Source organism: Ilyonectria robusta, assembly GCF_021365365.1.
Source record: "Ilyonectria robusta strain PMI_751 chromosome Unknown BGZ61scaffold_1, whole genome shotgun sequence".
NCBI lineage: Eukaryota > Fungi > Ascomycota > Sordariomycetes > Hypocreales > Nectriaceae > Ilyonectria > Ilyonectria robusta.
In genome coordinates, this window is record NW_025764435.1 from 3,581,184 (window position 1) to 3,606,329 (window position 25,146).

The following is a 25,146-nucleotide window of genomic DNA, read 5'->3' on the forward strand; positions in this document are numbered from 1 at the left end:
CCGCCACTCTTTTACCTGTTGCTTTTCACCGCCTCCATCATGCCTTTGATCTAGTCGGCCACCGTCATTACCCCCGTCCTCCCTCCTTTCTCCTCCCCTCCTCTTCCCTCTACCGTTCGTCTTCCCAGCTTTCGTCCAGTTCCTCTCCGTCGTCGAGATATGCTGGACGGGGCGCGCGCCTTTTTCTGGGCGCAGCTCAGAGCTGTCAAGCCAGCGTTCGTGTCCAAGACGCCGCATTTCAATTTCATTTCGGTTCACTGTAAGTTGCTTCTGCTGCTGATTCTTGGCGCTCCTCGCTCGCGCTGCAGTGCAGTGCAGTGCATCACCCCCCACCACGCCCACGTGGCCCGCGACTCCATGCTGAGAATCCCAAGTCCACTGACACAACGCGCTGCAGATACTTGGATTATCGGTGCGACACTCCTCGCCTCCGTCATCATCTACGCCTCCGGGACCAACACCGTTACCTATGTCAACGCTCTCATGTTCGCCAGTGGCGCCAACACGCAGGCCGGCCTCAATCCCACAGACCTCATGGACCTGAACACCTTCCAACAGGTCGTCATCTACCTCTTCACCATGATGTCCAATCCCATCACGCTGCACAGCTCCGTCGTCTTCCTCCGTCTCTACTGGTTCGAAAAGCGATTCCAGGGCTGGGTCTCCGATGCCCGGCAGCGCCGAGGGACTCTATCCAAAGCTAAGTCACAGGCGCGCAACGACATGCGCGGCGCCGAAGAGGGTGTCAACGGGCGCAGCATTACCGTGGTTCCCAACCGTGGCCTCCCACCTCGCATGACCAACGATGGAATCCTGCTCGACGGAAACGAAAGGTTCGAATCACAAGCCATTGTGGACGACGATGACGAAGATGGATACCCGCCGGCCAAGACTACTCCAGCCAACAGCGACGAGAGCGACACAGCCACTGTGTCAGCTGCTCGGTCCAATAGCATGGAGCTGTGTCCGCTGGAGAAGCCCGAACAGTTACACGAAAACGGCCACGACGACAGGGGTCTTCCGCCGCACGCGAACACCGAGGGGCACAGCCAGAACCAGAGTCTCGGAATCACACACACAGCAATCACATTTGCTGACACGGTCAAGAGAAGCGACGGCGTCGATGACGACACCAAGTTCCCACAGAAGCGCCCAAATGCCGAGCACATAGCCATTCTCCAACGCCAACGGAACCAGGACAATGAGGTTTTGCGCATTCCTGGACCTCGTGATGCCGAGAAGGGAATGGGCCCGAGGCTCCTGGACGACCAGGATGCTGGAGAAGACGAGGATACCATCGCCGTGACCCGGTCCAACATCTTGGGGCCGGATCCTGCAACAGCCGACTCTAAAGTACCCCGCGACCGCCGACCGACCATCGTTATTGCTGAACCAGATCGGCCCGTTAGAGACGAGCTTGCTGATGATGGTAAGACCCTTGGCAGCACGCTCGAGGCCTTCAGGCTCCGAAAGCGTCGAGCATTCAGCCGCAGCCAGAAGCACGTTCACGAGGATAATGAGAGCGGCCGGCCCGTAAGCGCCTTCCGAACGCGCACGCTCGACACAATCAAGTCCGCCTGGTCGCGCGACGCCGTTAACGACATGCCTTACCTCAGTTACACGCCGACAATGGCACGAAACTCCAACTTCGTGGGTCTGACCCTCGAGCAACGCGAGGAATTGGGCGGCATCGAGTATCGCTCTCTCAGAACCTTGGCCTTGATTTTGATCTGCTACTTCTGGGGCTTCCAGACCATCGCTGTCGCTTGTCTACTGCCCTTCATTCGGCACAACGAGCGCTACGGCAGCCTCGTCGAAAGTCAAGGCATTTCCAGGACATGGTGGGGCTTTTGGACAGCCAACTCAGCCTTTATGGACTTGGGGTTCACCTTGACCCCGGACAGCATGAACTCGTTCAACACCTCCGAATACGCCATGATGATTATGTGGTTCTTCATCATCATCGGAAACACGGGGTTCCCAGTCATGCTGCGGTTCATCATCTGGATCCTCGCCAAAATCGTGCCCAGCGGGACAGGACTTTGGGAGGAGCTGAGGTTTCTCCTTGATCATCCTCGTCGATGCTTCACCCTGTTATTTCCTTCCAGCGCCAATTGGTGGCTTTTCTGGATCCTTGCCGGTCTCAATGTCATTGACTTGTTGTTCTTTATGGTTCTTGATGTCAGTCTTCTCCTTTCCCTTCTGTCCCATCTCCCATCTTCAGAGCTGAATATTAACGTTGTTTAGCTTCACTCCGGTGCCGTCTCCGAACTGCCCATTCACACGCGGTTCGCAGATGGTCTCTTCCAAGCAGCCGCCACCAGAACGGCGGGGTTCTCTTGCTTCTCCATGTCGGCCCTCCACCCAGCCATGCCCGTCCTATACATGATCATGATGTACATCTCAGTCTTCCCCATTGCCATCTCTATTCGTCGAACCAACGTCTATGAGGAAAAATCTCTTGGTGTTTACCCCGACAAGAAGGACGATGATGATACAGCTGCAGAGGCCAATGCTCTTTCTTACGTCGGTACCCATTTGCGGCGGCAACTGTCCTTCGATCTGTGGTACGTGTTCGTGGGCTTCTTTCTCCTCGCTATCAGCGAAGGAAATAAGCTCAAAGCCGGAGATTTCGATTTGTTTGCGATTTTATTCGAGGTCGTCAGCGCCTACGGCACTGTAGGACTCAGCATCGGCATCCCAACGGTCAATGCCTCTCTCTGTTCCCAATTCACCGTCGTGGGCAAACTCATCATCGTTGCGATGCAAATTCGAGGTCGTCATCGTGGCCTCCCATACGGGTTGGATCGAGCTGTCCTTCTTCCCAGCGAATCTCGCTTTCAGACGGAAGCCGAAGTGGACCAACCGATCCTGGTCCGAACTCGCACGGGGATGTCAACCGCTGCGACAGGTCAAGACAATCAGGCCAATCCCAATGTTCCTGGTCGCCGTCGCAGCACGAGCAGAGGCCGAGAACGCACCAACAGCCACATCATTACACAGTTTCTATACCCGGGTCCTGTGATCCGAAATGATGCGATCCACGGGCATAAACGTACCCCGTCAGGGGCCTCACAGCAGCAACAACAACAGCAATTCCCTCGAGCCGTCACGGAGCCTATCCCATCTGAAGAAAAAGATTCGGTCGGTCCACTTCGGACGATCGAGTCTCATATACACCACCCAAGAAGAGCAGAGACTAGTCCAATGTCCTAGGAGGGTTTTTGGAAAGATGTTTTTATCCCACTTGAGCGGGAATAATTCATTTTGCAGCCAGAAGTCTGGTTTGCCAACACAACAAGATCCCGGGTCGCTTAATATTGTAACCATCAACGACAAAATCAGGAGTTTCGTGCAAGGACGGATGTATGGGTCGGGAGAAATTACGGCGTGCAGTGCACAGGATTACAACTAGACAGGTTCGACAGATTGGAGTTGGACCAGGGTGCAGTCATCGGGTTGAGCGTTTTCAGTATTTTGTTGTCACTTTTCATCTCGAGAACCAGGCTCGGTGGCGCTGAGAAGGATTAAATATTTCGGGTCGACTTTTCGTCCGTATTGCTATCTTGCGGTACTGGACAGTGATTTTTCTTCGGAGTTAAAAGGTAGAATGGCAGTTCAAATACAAAGGGGCCGCCACCGGTCAAGCCAACGCCAGAAACACCCTCTTCCCTTCTCGTCCGTCTCTATGCCATCCCAGTACATGTATCGTGTCCCGGCCACGCGAGTCTCGGAACGGGGCGACACTTTATCTTAAGCTGGGTTCTATAGTCGAAAAGATTAAAGCCAACGCCACCTGCCAACCCATGATACCCAATTTATCTAGCCAGATCTTCTGACGTCTACCCGATTCCCGACATTTCCTACAGGCATTCCTGCCACTCTGTCGTGGCATCATGCTCACTTGGTCTCGAAGGCGCCGATATCCTTCAGCGCGCCAGCCAGGCGGCGGTAATCGCGCAGGAGGTCGAGGACCTCGCCGAGCTTGAGATCCCCAGGGGTCTGGATCTCCATAAAGCGCTTGTTAGGCGGCGCAATCTTGGGGATCTCTTTAGGGGGAAGGGCGGAGGCGATGTCAGGGAATGCCTAGTTGGGTCAGCTTTGAACAATATCATGATGTCATTTCAAGACAATTAGAGAGGTAATGAAGAAAGCTTACAGTTGCAAGATCGCCGCCATCCGCAGGCTTTGCGTCTTTCACCACGGGGGGAGTAGAAGGTGTCGAGGTATTCCGCCCGAAGCCACGGATCATGCTGATGCTGGGCAAGCGGGCCATTGGGTTGAAGGAGTTGCCCAGGTTGCGCATTTGTTCGAGCACAGCCGGGTTCTGGCCTGGAGGTGGAGTGGCGCCGGTGGCTCGGGGGTCCTCGAAGGCAAAGAGGCCCTTCTTAGAGGAGCTGACACTCCGGCCGCTGCGATTGCTATCCGCACTGTGATCACGGCGACCTCCAATGAGATTCAGAACTCGGTCCTCACGCTGACCAGGACGCTTCTGGGGTTCCGCATCGTCGGGGCCAAGGAGGGCGTTAATTCCGCTTGCTGAGTCGTCGTCGTCGGGAGGCGGTGTGCTGACTAGTTTGCGCGCGTCGTCCAGAGTGCGCGGGACGACAATGGACTCTCGGGGACTATCCTGGTGCTCCCGCAGCTTTCCCACTAGGAATTTGTAGCTGTCACCTAAGCTGGTCGAGATGTTCTTGAGACCCTGGTCGGCTGTGTTGAAGACGGCGTCACTGGCAGCACCGAAGGCTTGCGCAGGCGTATTGACGAGATCACTCAGTCGTCGATTGCGCAAGGTAGTGGTGGCTTTGAGGCCAGCTGGTGAGGCAGCGGGTTTAGTTGCTGCAGCAGTCTCCTTTGTTGTTTCCGGGGCGCTCTGAGTGGCAGGCGCGGCCCCTTGTGAGTACGCAGGCGGGAATGTTTCCGTCCTGGGGCTTGTACTCTTGGTCGGCCCAGAGAGGTGCTCATCAGCGCGCAAAGTGGCAAGGTCTACAGTCTGAAGGAAGCTAATGACAGCCTCGAGGTTGGTCAGGCAATATGCAGCTTCCCCTGTAAGTTTGGGCTCCCATCGGAAGTTCTGGATGAAATGGACGTCGCTGATGACGTGGAGGTTCTCTGGCGGGAGTGTAATGAGGGTGTAGATGAGCATGGGCATGATCTCATCGGCAGAGGCGGAGGGATGGAAGTGGGCGAGGGTATCGACGATGCTTCTGTGAGCGGCTTTGAGGTGGTTGAGCTTCCCAAGAGGATATCTCTTCTGGGTCATGAGGCCAAGATCTCTCCTCGCTTGCTCCAGGCGCTGCGTGATCTCCGCCAACTTGGCCGCGGTCGCTTCCGGTGATTGGTTTGAATCTTCACCAAGATCGATTCCCAAATCAACCGGACCAATTCCAACCAGTGCCAGAGCTGCCGTCTTGGAGCGGAGCTTGTCGTCCTGGGCTTCATCCTGGGTGCTCCGATGACGATATATCCGCTCGTAGATGCCTTCGCATAGCCTACGTTCAACGGCCTCCTCCAACAAGCCCCGTTTCGCCTCGAGGGCTTTCCTGGCACGCTTCCTCCTGGCGAGTTCTTCGGCGGTGATCATCTGCTGCTCGGAATCGGGCTTGGGTTTGTCTTTCATGTTCCGGGCGCTAGCCTTGGATCGCAGGCGGCTAGCGGCGGAGGAGATGGAGGAGGAGGACGGGGCGGGAGAGACATCGCGGCTCTGCATCGTCAACAGGGCATTGATGTGAGTATTGATGTGGGAGGCTGCGAGGGCGTAGAATTCTTGGAACTTCTCCGACAGCCTATCGATGGTAGGCGGGGTAGGATGGACCTTGGCGGAGAGGGAGTCGATGAAGCTGGGGATGGTTAGACAGGGGAAGCAAGATATGGAGGAGCTTCGCGAGGTACCTGTCGGTCAGAGTGACGAGCTCAATGGGCAAGATGTCGAGCTCTATAGAGGCTCGGGTGACCTCGAGGGCATCCTCCGTGTCGGTGTGGTCGCTGGTCTCGAAGGCATCGGGAGAGTCGGCGACATCGGCTGGGTTCGCAAACGTATGTGCCCTCTTGGGCAGGTGGAGGCGATCGTCGCCATCGGGAGTGACGGACTGGGAGGTTTGGGTACGCGGGACCGACGGGCGAGCTGACGAGCCCTTGGCGGGGCTTTGGGAAGCCATGGACCTGTGGGCGGAGCTGTAGACCATCATGGTGAGCTTCTGGGACGCGCGCTGCGAACAAGACGGTGATGGTGACGGAGGAGAATCAAGAGGGGAGGGAAGATGGAGGTTGGCGAGGTGACATGGAGCGCGATACATACCTACTGTTGCTACCACGGCGGCATGAAGCAAGTCAGAAGGCTGAGTGCAACTGGATGATGCAAGAGCCAACGTGTCTCGAAACTCAAAACCGGCCCGAGCAGTTACGGAGTTATTAGCGGATTCCAGGCTTACTCGTGCAGGGCAGTCGGATGCGACGGCCAGGAGCAGCAGAGAGGGTGCATAAAACGAATGTGTATTGGCTTGTGCGATGGTGAGGATGAGATGAGATTGATGATGCTCGAGAGGCCGCGACTCAGCATGACGGAGTCGACGATCGTCAGGTCACGCACGATAAGGGAAGGGAGAGATAAGTATTTAGGTAGGTAGACCCTGTGGACTGTGGAGGAGCTGCCCTGGGCCTGAATCTGCTGCATGACTGGCCAGTGCAGAGGGGGAGCGGGTGGGGGTCCAGACCGATATTAGCGGCAAGCCAATGCGCTGAGGTCGCAGCCTCCAGCTAAGTCACAGGGGGTTGAGCGTCATGCACAGGGGAGACTCCACTGAAGGATGGCACCTGGACACGATCGACTGCTATCCGAAGCCACACTAGCCACTACCAGCCCCATCCTCAGCCCCAACAAGCACTGTCGACAATAGCCTCGGATAAGTTTGAGGCTTGCCTCATCGAATACTGTGGCGATGGGGTCATAACCAAGGTTAGCACCAAGTCACCAACCTGCCATGAAAGACCCGTATGATTCTTGCATGCGAGGTCAGCCGAGGGCGTACAGCGTACAGCGTACAGTCTGCGAGCAACCCTCCCAGAAAGTGGTCTTCAACGAGAATTTGGAGAAATAAGACGCTTATAATTATTTATACACGCTCCAACAACTCCAAGCCGGATGCAACAGATGTCGAGTGACTGCGGAGCAGAGGATAATCCCCATGAACCCCAAGTTCTCCTCCCTCGTAATTATCTACAATTGGGGTAATGTACCTTGTATTCTCTGGGCCATAATTAGGTTCTCCGTAATGTGAGGATGCTGGTGGCGCCTATATCAACTTTATCCTCGGTAAACACCCACTAGAAGAAGGAGAGGGAGACGCGATGTAACGATGGTGGCATTGATGAGAGCCTCATTCACCGGTCAACGGGACCATCTCCAACATGTGATCTGATCTGTCTCCCAAAAGCCAATAATCCAATGGCGAAGAATCAATATTTCATGGGGTATCGAACCACAGCCGTTCTGATCTTCATCATTGAGCTCGGCACATGACGACTCTGGGACTGCCCTTCAGAATGACCAACGCTGACCATTCAGTGACGGGGGACCTGGGATAGGGCACTTCCCCACAGCATGTAGCCCGCTTTCCCCGCAAAACCCGCAGGAGCGGAGCCCAGATGTTGACGGGGACTAGGGCAGGCCTACTTGTTGGAGGTCCAATGCGCTGTAAGGAAGCACTCCCTCCTCTACCCACGTTGTCACAGGTACCTTGGCTCCCTAAGTTACCCTTAGGTACCGTAGGTATAATCGATCCCGTCACTGAATGCCGCTGTCACCTAATTATCCTTGACCCTACCATGCTCATGGCGAGATTTTCATCCATCCAGGGTCCAAGGGTCCAAGGTTCCAGGCCCAGACAGGCATTTCCAATCCTGGAGGATGCGAGCTGCTTTCCCCTGGCACCTGTCTTCCTTTCACCCATCCCATCCCTCTCGCCTTTGGAGTCTCGCTGCATCATGAAGATGCAAAATGTGCCGTCCGTCCAGGAAACGGTGGCTGTCCGATCACCCCACGGTAACGCAACAGTGGCCTCATTGCGTTTCCCCGGTTTCCCGTTCCTTGTATTCCCTTCAACTTCCCCTTCCATCATCGCACCGCATCAATTGCTCAACCAGTGAGTGGTCTGTCCCTCTAGAATCCACTTGGCCCCTACGTCGGCTATCTCTCTCTCACTCCACGCGGGGTCCCCACACGCGTCCCAAGCAACCACCAACCGCATCAGAGCAGCACCCCTTCAGGTTTTGAGCCGTCCTGTCGGTCCAAGTTACAGTACATGGGTGTGCCCGCCCCCCAAACGTCACTGGCGTCGCTCTCACCGTCGATCGGTTAAGGGCGAAAGTCCAAAAGCACAGCCGCCGTTGATGGGTGGAGTTAGTTGCTGGGGAGGGGGAATTGCAGAACCGAGTTGGCCCTGGGCTGGAGGTACAATAGCCGGGCCCAACCGAGACTGTAGCTATGAATTGGCCTGCTCTCCCTCACTTTGCCAATCTTCCACCATCTCTCTCTCGCCTGCGCGCTCTCTGCCTCTGCCTCTGTGCCTGTGTCTATCCTACCCTGCTCTCACCAGTTCTCTTGTTCTTCCCAAAGCCTTTTTCTCCATTAGGTGGCCCAGCAGGTAAGGGCAGAGAGCAGTAGAGTGGACCGGTTCTCACCACCCTCCTCTTCATCCTCATCCTCATTCTCGTCACAACACCAGCTTCACACGCGTGCCTCAACGCACTCAACTCGCAATGTCTGGCCCTCCGTCACGCATCCGCTCCATCCTCAATCACCTGCGCCCCCATCCGCAGACCCCCCCAAACTTCCACACCCTCTCGCCGACTCTCTTCCTTGAGCGCGCCGCCTCCATCGAGCCCAATGCCGAAGCCATCTTCCACATCACCGTCAACGGCGCCATCCTGCGTCGCTCCTACGCCGAGTTTGCCGATCGCGCCCGCGGCCTCGCCTACTACCTCCTCAAGCATGGCTACCGCCGCATAGGCATCCTCGCTCCCAACACTCCCGCCTTCCTCGAGTCCATCTACGGCATTGTCGCTGCCGGCGGAGTCGTTGTTCCAGTCAACTACCGCCTCAAGCAGGATGACATCGACTACATCTTGGACTATGCTGAGGTGGACTGCATCATTGTTGATAACGAGTTTGTCGGCTTGCTCGATCAGTACCGAGAGAAACACGCCAGTGTGCCGTTTATTGTCGATCTTGTGAGTATTTGTTCTTGAGGTTGGGCGCGCGCTCGTGTATCTAATCGACATATCTCAGGACACGGATGCGACTGAAGGACAACTCTGTGGTCCCTTTGACGAGGCCGTCTTGGAAGGCTTGAACCATGATCACGACCAGGGTGGTCAAGGCTGGGCTGGTCTCCATTCCCAGGCCAGAAGCGAGGACGACATGCTCGCCATCCCATTCACCTCTGGCACCACGTCGCGACCCAAGGGTTGCGTCTACACCCACAGAGGTGCTTATCTGGCTGCCATGGCCAACATCATCGAGTCAGGGCTAAACACTGGCCACTGCAAATACCTGTGGACTCTTCCCATGTCAGTTTTCTTGGTTGTCGCGAAGCTTGACCACTCTCTAACGGTTACAGGTTCCATGCCATGGGATGGACATTCCCCTGGTCCATTGTGGCTGTGCGCGGCGTCAACGTCTGTCTAAGAAAGATCGAGTACCCCCTCATCTGGAAGCTCCTCAAGGAGGAGGGAATCACTCACTTCAACGCCGCTCCCACAGTTAACACCTTGCTGGTTGCTGCCAAGGAGGCTGAGCGACTCCCCCAGCAAGTAATGGTGACTGTTGCCGCAAGCCCTCCAAGCGGCCATCTCTTTGAGCAAATGGTAAGTTCCCACATTACGACGAGTTGAAACAGCACGCTGACTCCTTGACAGACAAAACTCAACCTCATCCCCGTCCACGTATATGGAATGACAGGTACGCTCCTCTCAGATACCCTTGCTTGATCACGACGTACTCACCAATCTCTCCAGAAACCTACGGCCCCATCACCAAGTGCTATACTCTACCCGAGTGGGATAACCTCCCCCCGCAGGAAAAGTACGCCAAGATGGCCCGTCAAGGCCACGGCTTCATCACCAGCCTCCCCATCCGCATCATCAAGCCCGATCAGCCCCAGGGTGTCCTCATCGATGTCGCCAAAGATGGCAAGGAGATTGGTGAGATCGTCTTCCTCGGCAACATCTGCGCCAAGGAGTATTACAAGGACCCTGCCGCCACGAGCCAGCTCTTCGCCGGCGGCGTCCTCCACTCGGGTGATCTCGCCGTCTGGCATCCTGACGGCAGCGCACAGATCCTCGACCGCGCAAAGGACATCATCATCTCGGGGGGTGAAAATATCTCGTCCGTCGCCCTCGAGAGCATGCTCGTGAAGCACCCCGACATTCTCGAGGCTGGTGTTGTCGCAGTGCCAGACTCGCACTGGGGCGAGCGGCCCAAGGCATATGTCACCATCAAGGAGGGCAAGACGGTTGCCGGCGGCGACGTGATAACCTGGGCCAAGCACCAAAGCGACATCAGCAGGTTCATGGTTCCCCGAGAGGTCGAGGTGGTGGACGATCTGCCCAAGACCAGCACAGGCAAGATCCGGAAGAATGTGCTACGGGAGTGGGCCAAGCACGGCAGGAAATAGGAGGCCCAAGACGGAGTGTCTAGTAACGTGTAGTAGTCCGGGGGAATCTTGGTCTATATTGAAAAAGTGTATATAACTAGAATGACTGAGAGCGGCACGATGAAGACGAGGCGCCTGGATGTCAGAAGCGAACTCGCCCCAGGGCATCATTTTCTATCGCCTGTTTCCCCTTTGATCAAGTCACATTCGCCGGGAACCTCGCACCCTTCGCACCCTCGTCCAATGCATCCAGCGCCATCATATCCACTTCTTCGAGTACAAACTCGTACACATCGGCGTTCTCACGGATCCGGCCCGCTTGTGCACTTTTGGGCAGCGGCACCCAGTTCTTTTGCAGCGCATAGCGCACCAGCACTTGCGCCGGTGTCTTCCCATGCTTGCTTGCGATGGCTCCCAGCGTTGCGTCGTCGAGACGGGCACCGGTTGCGAGGGGGCTGTACGCCTGGACAACTATGCCCTTGGTGTTGCAGTACGAAACGAGGTCGCGCTGCTGGCACCATGGGTGAAGCTGGAAAAGCACATTGTTAGAGCCTCACATGCGTAAGGGGCTGTGAGACTCACTTCGATCTGGTTTACGCTTGGAGGCCAGACAGTTGCGTACTCGCGCATTTCCTCTAGATGATTCACGCGGAAGTTACTCACGCCGATGCTTCTCGCCTTCCCCTCGGCGCGGAGCTGTTCAAGTGCAGCCCAGAGCTTCCGGCGGTGCTCACGGGACGGACCGGGAACATGGATGAGGAGGAGGTCAACATAACTGTCTTCGTCGTCGCCCGCAATATGAGCTACGCCTTCTTTGGCATTTCGGTAGACTGCGTCCTCCCCATCGCCAACCGCACTCACGGTGTTCTCGTTTGTAGAAGTTTTGCCGCGCCGAGCCTTGGGGCTCCCGACCTTGGTAGTCAGGAAGATATCCTCACGTCTGAGGTTAGACCGGACCACGGCGTCACACACCAGGTGACTGTTGCGGTACAGCTCCGCCGAGTCGATGTGACGGTAGCCGGCGGCGAGAGCCTCGAGGCAAGCGTTTATGCAGGAATCGCCACGGAGCTTGTAGACACCGAAGCCAAGTTGGGGAATGGAGGTGTTTGAAATCGGAAGCCGAATGCGTGTGTCCAATGTAACGGTTTGCGAGGACGAGGACATTCCGGTAAGATAAAGTCGGACCCGCACTTGTTTCTAAGGATCTACAAACCCACATGCGTACTCCAGATTTCAACAATATTTGTATATATCACAGATATCAATCAATGACCGTGTGATAAGACAAGGGAGTTTGGCCGTGTGAGTCAGGGCGAATCTCGCCGCAATGTTGATGTTGTCTAGGGTAGCAGGCATTCCGGTGGAGCTCGCAGCTGGTGGCTAAGCATGCAGTAGAGGACCTGAAGCGGGCCTTTGGATGCCGCTAGAAGCTGCGCTGTAAGTGCCACAGAGAGCGTCACTGGGCCATCCTAATAAAATAAAAAAGGGTTAATACCTAAATATAAGACCCAACAGGCTCTTAGGTACTAACCCATTTTATTTTATCACATCCATCGCAGACATTTGCTTTACACGCCGATTTGGACGGAGGCGTTTGCTGCAGGTGTTGGTGTTCTAGAAGGCCCCACTGCCTACTGGAAATCTGTCGAAATGCACTGTCGTCACCTCACTACGGTAGCTAAATTGACACTGGCAGATTGCCCACAAGCCACCTGGCCCACCGCCCACTCGCTGCAACCGGCGAAGCGTCATGCTACTCAGTCAGGTGTAAATTCACCCTCCCTCGATCTCACTTCTCGGTCCATTCGCTCCCCCGAATTTAAACTTCTTCTTCTTCGTCGCCTCCCCAGACTGGACTCACCAGACGAAACCGCCGCCGACCCGATTTCGTGAGCCATTGAGCCAAGTCCAGAGAGACGAGATACAACAATGACGTCGCTGCGGCCTCTGCGGGGCGGCTGCCAGTGCGGCCGCAATCGTTACATCATCGCCATCCCCCACGATAGCCGCAGTCAGGTCCAGGTCCTCTTCAATACCGAGCCTGTCCACCGTGAGTCCTCCCGCATCGCCCGGCAAAGGCAGCGCAAAAGCGGCCCGTCAATTGTCCCTTCAGAAACCCAGTAGCTGACGGAGGAGCTTGCCTGTCGATCAGAGATCCCCCTAGCGACCCCACTAGCTGCCTACATTCGAGTGCCGCTCTCGTGGTATCATAGCACTACATACGCCTTCTTTCCCGACGAAACGCACACCCTCATCCGTCGTGCATATACACATCCCAGCCAGCAGTATTCAAAGAGGCACTTTTGTGGTTACTGTGGGACTCCGCTGTCCTACTGGTCCGAGGATCCGCCCAGCGAGGCCGAATACATCAACCTCACCCTGGGCAGCCTCCTTCGAGAGGACTTACGAGACCTTGAGGACATGGGACTTATTCCTGAAGACGCAAACGACAATGGAATGGCGGAACACGGCTCCTCAACAAGCGGAGATGCAACTGATAAAAGCACACCTCTACGACCGTCATATGGAGTGCCTTGGTTTGATGGTATGGTCGAGGGATCGAAGCTCGGACGCTTGCGGCGCAGCCAGGGCGTTCAGCAGTCAGAGGATGGGCGGGTAAAGGTCGAGTGGGAGGTTGTCGAGTACTCCGGAGAGGGAGACCACAGCGCCGATGACGAAAATACGAACATGGAGCCAATGCTGCACGCAAAGCGGAAGCTGCATGATAGAGACGATGCAGATGCCGAAATTTGATAAGGCGGCAAGGTTCCAGTCAGGGTTTCTGGGGAGTGAGCCCGGATAACAGCCTCGTGTAATTTTACACACGGGTCGCTCTGATGCTGAGACAAGTCCCACCGTAGGAGTTGAACAATAGTGCGGATATTCTGGAAGATAAGGAAATCGGTGCCATGTTTGTGTTTATGGGAAGGCTCAGGTTTGAGACGCAGGCCTTGACTTGTGTAATTTTGGAGCGAAGGAGGTGCTGTTTTCTCGCTGCTCTGTCTCCCTCTCTCGATGTCGAGCCTGGGATGACGAGATGTGTTGGGATAAACAGCTGGCTCGTGAAGGGGCAAACAATGATCGGAATGACGGAAACGAAGAGATAGAAGCAGGCCAAAAAAAAAAAGACACATGTGATGAACGAAAGAAGAAGACTGAAACACGATATGATATCAGATCGCATGGTTTGGGACTTTGTCATGGTGATTCGGGCCCGTAGCCAGCTCAAATATTGCACGGCAGCACCGGGGCTTCGCAAGCCGGGCCGCCTGCCATGGGAGGTGTTATTGCTCCAAGTGGAGCCAGATAGACGAGTGCATGTTGGAAGGATGATGAATTTCAAGGTGGGGGACAAGACCAACAACAGGCTACCTACCTAGGTAGGTACCTCCCTAAGAAGATTCCGGTGAGGAAAAGCGGAAGTACTCACCATGCGCCAGGAAGGGTTCCCGCAAGCCTTGCCTCATCTGCCGACGGATCGCACATCCTCTTGCCAAGTTCGCTGGTCATGCTTGGCCGACTGTCAGCTAGGAGCATACGGGAATGACCCGAAGATTTGGCGAGGGCGGGTGCCGTGGCGTCGGAGAGGCGGGCCGAAGGTTCGTGGTCTCCCTTCGTTGTGGGAATCAATCGGCTGACAGAGTGTCATGTACTCCTTGGGTTGGCTTGAAAGAGTAAGACGGTGCCGAGGCTAAGCCGGGGCTAAGATTGAATGTCGATGTCCCCCCTCTGGTTTTGACAGCGCCTGGAATGATTGAAGAAAACATGCCTGAAGAGAAAAAGGCAGAAGAAGAACTGGAGGTTCCTTCCCGCTGCGCAAGGTACACATGTCATACATGTCATAGGTACATGTCAGGGCGGGTAATTGAGGATGGGTGGAGCTTGCCGCCGTTCAAAGGCAAGCTGGGGAGGAAGGTACGGAGTACGGGGCGGGGAAGGGACCCTCTCCACTTAATCTCCGCCTCCACCTCTCCCACTAACACAGGGCAACACAACACCACTATTTCCCCGTCCCGCATCCTCGCGTCCCGCATCCCGCATGCCTGGTCCCTCGCCCCCGGCGTCTCTGGGCAGATGATCCGGCCTCGGTCATGACGGACCGATCAGAAAACCACTCGCTCTTGACACCAACCAACGGAGATGGTGGATGGTCGCATGAGGGAGCTGCAAGGGCTTGCAGCTAAGCCCCCGGAATCTCAAGCTATATAAGATGGCCTTCAGGCCCGCGTCTCCGGACACTGGACCTCGTCTCTTGCTCCTGCACCCATCTCTGCCCGCTCATTTCCAGGCATCGCTCCCGTGTCTCCAATTGCTTATATACCGGTTCCCCCGTTGCCCAATTGTTCGTGTTGCGCAATACCAACAAATCGGCTCCTCCTGACCTCCACAGTAACTCTGTCTAAAGAGTCCGTGAAGCAAACTCTCACGAACCCCACTACCTTCAACTTATCACCACCTCCCACGCTGCAGCCATGGTCACTCTGCCAAGTGATTTCAAGTGGGGCTTTGCCACTGCCTCGTGAGTTCCTTCATCTCCAAATCAGCCCAATCTCAATTGACCCATCCCCATAGCTACCAGATTGAGGGCGCCATTGACAAGGACGGACGCGGGCCTTCCATTTGGGACACATTCTGTGCCCGTCCCGGCAAGATTGCTGATGGGAGCTCCGGAGTCACTGCTTGCGACTCTTACAACCGCACTGATGAAGACATTGCCCTGCTCAAGTCCCTCGGCTCCCAGGCTTACCGCTTTTCTCTCTCCTGGTCTCGCATCATCCCCAAGGGCGGCCGTAATGACCCCATCAACCAGGCCGGTCTTGACCACTACCGCAAGTTTGTCGATGACCTCCTCGAAGCTGGCATCACTCCCTTCATTACCCTTCTCCACTGGGATGTTCCTGATGAGCTTGATACCCGCTATGGCGGCCTTCTCAACCGTACCGAGTTCCCCCTCGACTTTGAGAACTATGCTCGAGTAGTGTTCAAGGGCATTCCCCGCTGTAAGAACTGGATCACTTTCAACGAGCCGTGGTGCTCCTCCATTCTGGGCTACAATACCGGTTCCTTTGCTCCCGGTCGCACTTCAGACAGGTCCAAGTCCGCGGTCGGCGACTCGGCCCGTGAACCCTGGATCGTTGGACACAACCTCCTTGTCGCTCATGGCCGTGCCGTGAAAGCCTACCGGGATGACTTTAAGGCTGAGAACGGCGGCGAAATTGGTATTGTCCTCAACGGCGACGCCACATTCCCATGGGATCCCAAGGACCCCAAGGATGTTGAGGCAGCTAACCGCAAGATCGAGTTCGCAATCTCTTGGTTCGCTGACCCCATCTACTTTGGAGAATACCCTGCCTCGATGCGGGCCCAGCTCGGAGACCGCCTGCCAACCTTCACTCCAGAGGAGAAGGCATTTGTTGAGGGCTCAAACGACTTTTACGGCATGAACCACTACACCGCCAACTACGTCCGCCACATCGATGGGGAGGCTCCGGAGGATGACTTCCTCGGAAACTTAGAGATTCTCTTCCACAACAAGCGTGGTGACTGCATCGGTCCCGAAACCCAGTCGACGTGGCTGCGGCCCTGCCCAGTGGGATTCCGCGACCTTCTTGTCTGGCTGTCTCGCCGCTACGGCTTCCCCAAGATGTACGTCACCGAGAACGGCACTAGCATCTTGGGCGAGAACGACATGCCCAAGGAGGAGATCCTAAAGGACGATTTCCGCCTTCAGTACTACGACGACTACGTCAAGGCAATGGCTCAGGCTTCTACCTTCGACGGCGTTGACGTCCATGGATACTTTGCCTGGTCCCTTCTCGACAACTTCGAGTGGGCTGAGGGTTATGAAACCCGCTTCGGTGTTACATTTGTCGATTATGAGAACGGCCAGAGGCGATATCCCAAGAAGAGCGCTCAGTCCCTGGCACCTCTGTTTAAGAGCTTGGTAAAGAAGGATTAAATCTTTCTTGCGGTCAAGGAGGGATCAGGCACAAACGTGAATGAGATCGTTTCTTGAGGGACAAGAGTTCAAGGTGAACGAAGGAGATGAAGAGCAGGGGTTATCGCAACGGATCATCAATGTTGAAGCTTTTCACAAGCTACGCGGGACATGGGACTGACATTTTTATTGCAATATATTTCAGTGTAGATGAGGTTGACTGAATATGACACCATTTTATTAAGATTGAGTTATTCCACAACTATGACGTTCTATCCAACCTTTCAATCTCTTTTCTTTTTGTGTATCAGGATAACACAGAGTAACACATCAACTGATTGACGTCGTGGAGTTGGTCGTTAGGACTGGCTAACGATCTCCGCTACCGCAATAGTCCGGCGCCATAGCACCTATGGTAGTTAAACAACGCTACCCTAAGAAGCAATATCCTTGATAAATAGTCCACCAATCACCTCACATTGCCCTCCACCTTTTCTCGTTCAGATTGAACGGCTTCTTCGTTTCGTTGAGTGGCCACTTCCCTATCTCCCTCCACCACCTCAGTTCGGCCACACTCCTCCTCGGTATCATCCCCCTGTTTCTTTTCCCCTCGCCGCAGATACCACCGGAAGACATATACTAGCATCTGCGCGAGAAATACTTGCTCAATCGTGTACAGAAGCACGGGGATCTGAATGTACGCGCGTGTCAGATCGTCGGCCCGCGCCCACATCGCACTCACTAGTGGGATACCAAGGCTGGTGGTCTTGGCGGCGCCGCAGAAGCACACGGCGATGGTCTGCTCCTTAGACATGCGGCGCGGGATGAGAGCACGAGGGAGTGTCTGTCCTAGACGCGATGCAGCCACCCAGTCAGTGAGGCGCTGTGGGGGCCGAGCCGTGTAGAAGCAGATGAGGGTGAAGAGGATGTAAAGCGCCACATTCATAAAGACATTAAAGATGACGTTACTCGTCGATAACTGGAACAAGGCTCCGGTGCCAAATGCCCCCGAGAAGGTCGTCCACACTAGCAGTACGAGGCACAGCGTTGACACCTTGGCGAGCTTCACCTTGTCCAAGACTTTGACCGTCTTCTCCTCCCAGCGCCACCGCACAGTTTGCCCGACCACGAGCGGCAGCACAACGCTGAGGCTGAGCTGCTTAGCAACGTCGGCATACATGTTCCCGAGGGTGCTGGGGCTAGCCGGCCGCCAGTTCACGAAGGCGTCCCCGGTGGGGAAGAAACCGTAGATGAGCAGTGGGGAGAGGAAAGCGCCCGCGACATTTCCAATGACGACGGAGATGATGGCCGCGGCGTCATCGCCGCCTGAGGCGCGAGTCATAACAACATTGGAGGCGATTGTCGTAGGGAGGCAGGCGGTGGTGAGTAGACCGATGAGAATAGGGGGTGAGGGCGTTTGGGACTTGAGGCAATCTGCTGCGAGGCATATGTGGATAATTGCTAGAGATGTTGTTAGTATTTGTTTACTAGTTCCTGGTATATCCAGTGTCTATTTTCAAGGAGTTCTCAGGGGCGTTCAAGGATACCACAGGGACAGCTTACCAAGGATGATGGCCGGGATGATGGCAAAGCTGATCCCCTGCACAATGATGTGCAGCCGCCAATTCGTCACATTCTTCTTCAATTTCTCGGGCGATAGCTGCAGACCACTAACGAAGAAGATGAAGGCCACTGCGCCGTACAGGATACTATACTCGGAGCGAATCGTCCCGCCGTGTCGCGCAACGGCTACAATTGTCGCAAAGACTTGTCAGCACTTTATACTCACATTATAAACAGCGTCGGATCTGTCTCCTGGTAAAGGCAGACATTGTCCCAAGATCATGGGAGAAGACATACATGGAAAGAAGTATCCCAGTACGCACGCAACGGCGAAGCCAATGATGAGATATTGAGCGAGGATCAAATTAGCCGCTTTCTTAGCCCATGCCACCGCCCGGTTTGGCGAGGCCTCCCCGCGGTCAGGACTCTCGGAGGTTGACATGTTTGCAACGGCCATGAGGGCATCATTGTCAGCGTGTGGATAATTGCGAAGAGGCAAGATCAAAAGGCGAAAGCCGAGACGAGAGGAGATTATCGGTGACAGGGCCGATCGGAGTCTACTTGACCGGTCCCAGACCGGATGTGGGCGTGTCATTCGCCTGTCGGGTGTTTAAATGGCCGACGCATCGTTGGCCGTGCTATTACCGTTAGCACGACATACTGGAGATATGTCATATCAGCCAGATTGTGTTGAGTATTTTTCTGTCGGTGAACCGTCGTTAGTATTAACCAACCTGGCGATTTAAGAGAGGCTCATAGTGGTGCTTTTGCGGTCCTAAGGTCGTGTATTGACCTTTGACATAACTTCACTTAAGTTAACTTACCACGAAGAATCTGACGCCCGATTTGGTCATGTACGCTTTGAGGACCCTTGCCTCGACGTGTTAGCGAGCCAAGACTTGCGGTGAAGCCACATGCTCTGCATTAACTATGTTGCATAATTTATGCCAGGATCAGCCGCTGCTCTAAGGATATAATTCATTACAGACATGATGAGCGATGCTATTTCGCAATAGCTTCCTCTTCAACAGCTCTCGGGACAGAGACAACGACGTCACAGTTGTGCCCCGCGACCTAGTGGGGCAGCCACCAATGGTATCATCACATGACACCCCGCGGCTCGAGGCCGACAGCTTTTAGTTTTTTTCGCTCTTGGAATTCGAGTCACGATTTGAGTCGCATCGCATCGCATCGCATCGCTTTCACGTGGGCACACGCAGTGACAGCAATTGAGCAAATTGAGCAATTGGAGATTCCAGCTCAGTTCAGCCGCTCAGTTCAACCGCTCTAAGCACAGGTGTAAGCTTTCCCTCGCAGCAGTTCGCATCCGTTTAGTAGAACTTCAGTAGTGACTCAATCAAGGCCTCAACATTCAGAAGAAGATTCAAATCACGGCCAAAATGTCTCCCCCCGCGGTGACCTCCATTGATATTGCCTCCTTGCCCTTGGTTGCAAAGTATGCTCCCTCTAGCTGTCGGGCTCCTCTTGTCATAGCTACTGACATCCGCTTGTAGGGGTAAAGTGAGAGAGCTGTATACCATCAGCGACTCTACTCTGCTCATGGCAGTAACTGACAGGATTTCTGCCTATGATGTGATTCTATCCACAGGTATCCCTGACAAGGGTGCAATCCTATGCCAGATTTCGGGTAGGTCCTTGGATTTCCTGCTTTCATTCTCCCCAAACCTCCAAAACTATACAAACATGACCCCGCCCGAAGCCATCATTTTAATCCCGAGACACCCTCGCACAATACTTGAATGCCCACTTCCGAGAAATACTGACTCCATATAGCCCACTGGTTCTCGGTTCTCAGTGAAAAGGTTCCCGATCTGAAGCACCACGTCCTGAGCCTGAACCCCCCAATGGCCCCTCAGATCGTGTCCCCCGCTGAGAGAGCCGCCCTCCGAGGTCGATGCATGCAAATTCGATCCTTAAAGGTGTTCCCCGTTGAGGCCATTGGTATTTCTCCCGCATCCTCGCCACGGGACAGCACTAACGATGGAAACTATAGTCCGGGGTTACATTACTGGAAGCGCCTGGGCAGAGTAAGAAGCCATCCTTACAATGCTGTGCTCACTGACACGCGCCTCTCCAGATACAAGAAATCGGGCACCGTCCATGGCATGCCGCAACCAGCCGGACTGCAGTGGTCTCAGAAGTTCCCAGGAGGTCCAATCTACACCCGTGAGTTTTAGCCATTTTCTATGTCGGAACTGCCCTTTAGGACAATACTGGGCTACCTAGATAACTCCAGTTATCCCCAAGACTATCACTACAAGAAGTTACTGACATCAGAATGACAGCTTCTACCAAGGCACCAGCAGGCGAATCTGACGAGAACATCTCGCCCGAACAAGCACGACGTGAGTATACTTACCAAGTCAAAATTTCTCTTCAGATCGCTCGTCAAGAGCACCCTTGGTGTCCTTGATTTACGAGATGGAAATGTCCAGTGCAAATTCTAAGAGACACTAATTCAATTGCGGCAGACATCGTTGGCGACAAGTATGCCGATAAGATCGAAGTATGTTCTTTCGAGTCCTGAATGCTCTTCTGGGGGTTTCTTGGGGGCAAATCTTGATCCGGAACCTCCAGGGATACTTGCTAGGAAATACTAATCGGAACATGATAGTCATTGGCTTTGAGACTTTACTCGGCGGCTCACGAGTACGCTGTAAGTGGCATTCCTGGGGTCAAAACTGAATATACTAGCTGACTCGTGTGGTATAGCTGGACAAGGGCATCGTTCTCGCGTAAGTGCTTACATCGTCCCGACTCGTTGCCCCAAACCATAAGAAAAAGAATACTAATATCCAAATAGAGATACCAAATTCGAATTTGGTTGGTTTCTACGTCCGATTGGTTTGCTTTTATTTTGCTAATGAAGAGTTTAGGACTGGATGAGGAAACCGATGAGGTCATCTTGGTCGACGAGGTTTTGTGCGTTTATTCCAGTCCACTCTATGTTTCTCCTACATCTACTCCAAATAATCGTGATTCTTGAAAAGCTAACGACTGGATGTCAATAATAGGACCCCTGACAGCTCTCGTTTCTGGCCCGCGCCGGTGCAAGTCGGCCAGGACCAACCGTCGTTCGACAAGCAATATTTGAGAAACTGGCTTACGGAGACTGGCAAGAAGGGCAAACAAGGTGTAAGTCACTTTCGCATGTTCTACATACAGCCTCAGACGAAGCTCTCTACGCCCAAGCATTCTTGGATACTTGCTGTATAATACTGATTTTATTTTACAGGTTGAGCTGCCTGACGACATCGTCCTGAAGACCCGCCAGCTCTATGGCGATATTTTCCAGCGATTGACAGGCAAGACGCTTGAGCAATCTCTTGCAGCTCTTGACAACTAGGTTGCACGCGATTGTAGGGGATGACGCAGAGTCCGTATCCGTTTGTCGTTTCAAACATGAGCCCCTATCAATGAAATTTATCAAGAACTATGGAGGCGAAATATTAGTCGTAGAAGATATTAGACCCGCGTAGCTGAGAATCCAGAAGTATGTCCTACGTTCATTTAGCCTAGGACGGACAGCAGTAACAAAGCGTCCAGTTCTCGACAGTGAGCCACTCAGTTTTTTTGTCACACATATTAATTGTGTAGCTTCCATGAATAGAGGGGACGGCCCGGGTTATGAGGTTCTTGTTTAATGGGCAACCCGATCTTCACATTCGGGCTTAATAGCCAAAGACGAGGGGGAAAGTCTGAAGGTCTGAACGGAAAAGCCGACACTATTCGAGTAGAAGAGACCAACATGTTCAAATCCATAAATCAGTAGATTCGGTAATAGGGCAAGCGTGGTGAGGAGCAATTACATTCAGGTACTATTAAGGATATTTCTCTTCCTCGGCATATCCAACGCCGCCGCGTCCTCTTCTAGTCGCATACATCTAGCCACCCAAACTTCTGTTCACCCTCTAGTAGTAAGGGGGAACGCACTCATATAGGACAAAGACCCCGAAAACGCCGTGCCATGGGTGTTGGTATCAAACGATGAAAGGAGGTTCTTGAAACCAGAACTTGAGATGCCAGATAGGGTAATGATAGCTCGTTAAGAGAGGCGTTGTTCATGAAGAAGCCATCTCGGTGATCATCAAAAGAAAGAATTAAGGCAGAACTGCCATTGAAGAAATATTGGCCAACAGTGAGTCGGCCAATCGATCGGAAAGAGGAGGATCACGCATCATGTAGTGAGGCTGGGAATAGGTTCCAACGGTAAGATAACCCTCGAGTCACCAGCAGTCGTGCTTGGGGCAGGAGCAATTTCTGGGTCGGGAATTTGAATGTCCAGCTAGCAACCATTTGTTAGTCTGTTGTCAAGTAGTTCAGAGGTGATTGTGCTTACCGTCATGTACCCTGTTCGTCGGAGGGACACGAGCTTGGGTGCCAATGCTCCATCTTCAGACCCAATTGCCTTCTCCATCTCCACATTCCACTTCTCGATCCAGCGTTCGAGGTTGCTCAACCGCGATTTGATGCCTGTCAAGCCGAAATCGTCCCACAGCCAACCGGTCACGAGCCCGAGCATGCTATCAACCATGTTCCTCATGCTATACGGGTTAAAGGCAGGAATCAATTCGGCATTGAGCTTCTCGATGACCCGACGGAACTCCAGCTCGGACAACCCGGCCGGGTCCAGAATTTCGGGGTATAGGTTGGAAAATGTAGGAGCCAGATCGCCCTCTAGCAGCCAATCTCTTCGAATCCGGATGATACGAGTGCTCACATACTCGGGCGACTCCATGGGTACATGGGGGTTCATGTGTGGGTAGCAAGGATGTTGAGGACCCCATTCTCCAGCTGCGTCTGGTTCGACCTCCTCGCCCATAATGGAAGAATCCGTTGAAGACAGGGCAGATCCAATGCCATCTCCGGCGGACACATTTGAAATGCGCGGATCCATCACATCAGGCCCACGCTCCAGATCATGGGAGAAGGACTCCCTCGGCGGCTCTTGAGTCGTCATGATGGCCTTTCCTTTGCCCTTGTCAAGTTTGACTGGAATTTCGTCGAAGAATTCGCCCTCCTGGTGCGGTTGCCTGCTAGGTCCAGCTTCAAAATCGGTCGGAGATGTAATGGGGTTGCGAGTTCGCTTTTCGTCGTAGGAAGCCCGAACTGACCCAGGTAGGCTCACGCGGTGATCGCTACCACCTTGACGGTCCACTTGCAAGCTGGCACGGGTTGATACTGAATGTCGAGTCTGGCGTTGTTCAGGGAGGGTAAGCAGAGGGTAATCGCTAGCACCGGTTCCCACGGGGTCGGTCTTGTGATGGGAATCGCTAAAGACGGGATGCTGGAGCGGGACGGACGGCGGAGGAGGTGTCGAGGGTCGTCGCTTGCGAGATGTATGGGGACGAGGGGTCGAGTTTGTGGGATTCCAAAGACGGGCAGCTGAGAGTCGACGGACGCGGCGCAGAGCCGGACCAGCTGCACGGGGTCGGAAGGGCGAGAGAGGGAAAGCGGACGACTCCTGATGACGGCCAGCGGGGTGTCTGGCGGAGGGATGTTGGTTCAATGCGGCAGCGGCAACGGCGGCTAGATTCGCCGGGGATTTGTCGGCGCCGGGATAGGCGGGCTTCGGAGAGGAGAGGTGAGGCTTGACCGGCGCATCTAGGGAGGCCGGGAAGGATGGGGAGGGAGGCGCTCGGGATGGCAGAGGATCCGTGGGAAACACGCTGTCGGCACGGCCGCCGAGACGACCGCGCTGGTGAGGTATGGCGGCGTCCTTGATCTCACGTGAACGTGAGCGAGAGAGTGTCCCGGTAAGTGGGCGCTAATCCACGACGTAGGGAGCTGTCGTTGGCGCAGGGCAGTTGGTGGTTGTGTGGGCGGCTGGATCGACGAAGAAATGCGACGGCTACGTATGGCGGCTGCACGACGAGGAACAGGAGGAAGCGTCGGAGAAGGGATGAGGGACGAGACGGCGGTATCGGAGACGGTGATGATGGCGCCGGTGGAAGGGTCGTGGTCGTCGATTGCTGGACCGACAAGGCAGAATCTGCTGTCGGCGTTGAAGAGCAAAGGAGTTGGCGAAGTGAAGGAGGCAAAGCAGGACGAGGCGCCGGGGTGGAAGTGGTTGACGCCGGCTGGCCAATGGCAGCGCGGGATTGCTCCAGCGCGTGCAACTAGGGGGCCGTCCACAAAGGGTTTAGCGGACGAGAGGCAGCTGCTGGATGCTGATGCCCTGAAGGCCAGCATTCTCGGCCGCTAAGGGCCGCTGGAAGACCGCTGGGACCGTTGAAAGACCGCTGGGACCGCTGAGAGGCCACTGGGGAAGTGTTCAGTTTGCTGGTCCTGGCCAACGTCACTGGGATGCGCAGAGAGTGTGGAGGGCGTTCGCAATTGCAGGTTGGAATTGAACCCGCCGTATTCTGGGTTCGTGAGGGTGGAAGGTTTGTCGTCGATGGGCCCTTTCCCCTCAATTTCAATTTCTTCCGGATCGTTTCTTTTTCCTTATACCCGATGGCTTTGCGTTGCCAGTCCCTCTCTGGACTGGCTTCGGGCGGCGGCGCGGCAAACACGGCTTAGAATGTTGGCTGGGCTGGATGCCGAGGGTCGGCGGCGTGAAAGCCAGCGGAATCGTTGAAATTCCAGGCTATGTCCCTGGAGGTGGTTCAATGTGAAGATTGTGGGACCTTTCAAGATCCTCGTTGCAACAGAAAACGAGATCGAGAGCGCGGAGGGCTTGCGAAACCTTTTTAATAACCGGCTGCGGGAAACCGTCTCATCGAGATGGGACCTCTTTATGCGAAAGCCTCCCAATTTTCTTCTTGGGGGCGCGTCTCCTTTCTACTTTACTATGCCGCACTGGTGTCCATCTGTAACAAGGACAAATCGTCAACGGGCTAGCCCGGCCGCAAGCCCGATCCTTGTGTGACACGCGACGGCTTCATCGGGGTTCCCATGATCCGCTAACATGGCCGAGCCGGGAATCTCCAGATTAACACTTCGATGCTCTCATCTCATTTCAGCGTGCGT

General features: G+C 54.7%; 9 protein-coding genes across 9 annotated transcripts; 5 read left to right on the top strand and 4 right to left on the bottom strand.

The window, feature by feature from the left end:
* Window positions 1-30: 30 nt before the first annotated feature.
* Window positions 31-3,558, top strand: BGZ61DRAFT_24456 (cation transport protein-domain-containing protein). The gene is made up of 3 exons (XM_046238366.1): window positions 31-259; window positions 398-2,181; window positions 2,248-3,558. Exons 1-3 carry the CDS (start codon window positions 160-162, stop codon window positions 3,214-3,216), a joined length of 2,853 nt encoding a protein of 950 aa, XP_046112691.1. The 5' UTR covers window positions 31-159; the 3' UTR covers window positions 3,217-3,558.
* Window positions 3,559-3,657: 99 nt separating this feature from the next.
* Window positions 3,658-6,429, bottom strand: BGZ61DRAFT_24448 (uncharacterized protein). The gene is made up of 4 exons (XM_046238365.1): window positions 6,299-6,429; window positions 5,893-6,174; window positions 4,160-5,840; window positions 3,658-4,086 (listed from the first exon to the last, which is right to left on the bottom strand). Exons 2-4 carry the CDS (start codon window positions 6,156-6,158, stop codon window positions 3,901-3,903), a joined length of 2,133 nt encoding a protein of 710 aa, XP_046112692.1. The 5' UTR covers window positions 6,159-6,174; window positions 6,299-6,429; the 3' UTR covers window positions 3,658-3,900.
* A 2,328-nt stretch (window positions 6,430-8,757) lies between these two features.
* Window positions 8,758-10,673, top strand: BGZ61DRAFT_338237 (uncharacterized protein; the record flags this gene model as incomplete). Its single annotated transcript, XM_046239112.1, has 5 exons — window positions 8,758-9,228; window positions 9,287-9,567; window positions 9,618-9,864; window positions 9,916-9,958; window positions 10,015-10,673. The coding sequence occupies 5 exons, from the start codon at window positions 8,758-8,760 to the stop codon at window positions 10,671-10,673; spliced, it is 1,701 nt and encodes a 566-aa protein (XP_046112693.1).
* A 175-nt stretch (window positions 10,674-10,848) lies between these two features.
* Window positions 10,849-11,816, bottom strand: BGZ61DRAFT_338804 (NADP-dependent oxidoreductase domain-containing protein; the record flags this gene model as incomplete). Its single annotated transcript, XM_046239162.1, has 2 exons — window positions 10,849-11,181; window positions 11,235-11,816. The coding sequence occupies 2 exons, from the start codon at window positions 11,814-11,816 to the stop codon at window positions 10,849-10,851; spliced, it is 915 nt and encodes a 304-aa protein (XP_046112694.1).
* Window positions 11,817-12,173: 357 nt separating this feature from the next.
* Window positions 12,174-13,829, top strand: BGZ61DRAFT_439200 (uncharacterized protein). The gene is made up of 2 exons (XM_046244337.1): window positions 12,174-12,702; window positions 12,805-13,829. The coding sequence occupies exons 1-2, from the start codon at window positions 12,582-12,584 to the stop codon at window positions 13,404-13,406; spliced, it is 723 nt and encodes a 240-aa protein (XP_046112695.1). The 5' UTR covers window positions 12,174-12,581; the 3' UTR covers window positions 13,407-13,829.
* Window positions 13,830-15,124: 1,295 nt separating this feature from the next.
* BGZ61DRAFT_338200 (family 1 glycoside hydrolase) lies at window positions 15,125-16,611 on the top strand (the record flags this gene model as incomplete). The annotated part of the gene is made up of 2 exons (XM_046239107.1): window positions 15,125-15,171; window positions 15,225-16,611. The coding sequence occupies 2 exons, from the start codon at window positions 15,125-15,127 to the stop codon at window positions 16,609-16,611; spliced, it is 1,434 nt and encodes a 477-aa protein (XP_046112696.1).
* Window positions 16,612-17,059: 448 nt separating this feature from the next.
* Window positions 17,060-18,595, bottom strand: BGZ61DRAFT_525957 (putative sodium bile acid cotransporter; the record flags this gene model as incomplete). The annotated part of the gene is made up of 3 exons (XM_046252857.1): window positions 17,060-18,051; window positions 18,154-18,339; window positions 18,451-18,595. The coding sequence occupies 3 exons, from the start codon at window positions 18,593-18,595 to the stop codon at window positions 17,060-17,062; spliced, it is 1,323 nt and encodes a 440-aa protein (XP_046112697.1).
* A 553-nt stretch (window positions 18,596-19,148) lies between these two features.
* On the top strand, window positions 19,149-21,667 carry BGZ61DRAFT_439208 (phosphoribosylaminoimidazole-succinocarboxamide synthase). Its single transcript, XM_046244338.1, has 13 exons — window positions 19,149-19,452; window positions 19,516-19,609; window positions 19,668-19,801; window positions 19,948-20,115; window positions 20,168-20,201; window positions 20,252-20,340; window positions 20,460-20,519; window positions 20,646-20,680; window positions 20,789-20,830; window positions 20,887-20,909; window positions 20,978-20,997; window positions 21,051-21,096; window positions 21,189-21,667. Exons 2-13 carry the CDS (start codon window positions 19,554-19,556, stop codon window positions 21,388-21,390), a joined length of 909 nt encoding a protein of 302 aa, XP_046112698.1. The 5' UTR covers window positions 19,149-19,452; window positions 19,516-19,553; the 3' UTR covers window positions 21,391-21,667.
* A 684-nt stretch (window positions 21,668-22,351) lies between these two features.
* BGZ61DRAFT_471294 (Golgin subfamily A member 7/ERF4 family-domain-containing protein) lies at window positions 22,352-24,366 on the bottom strand (the record flags this gene model as incomplete). Its single annotated transcript, XM_046248192.1, has 3 exons — window positions 22,352-22,459; window positions 22,514-23,872; window positions 23,905-24,366. 3 exons carry the CDS (start codon window positions 24,364-24,366, stop codon window positions 22,352-22,354), a joined length of 1,929 nt encoding a protein of 642 aa, XP_046112699.1.
* Between the last annotated feature and the right edge of the window lie 780 nt (window positions 24,367-25,146).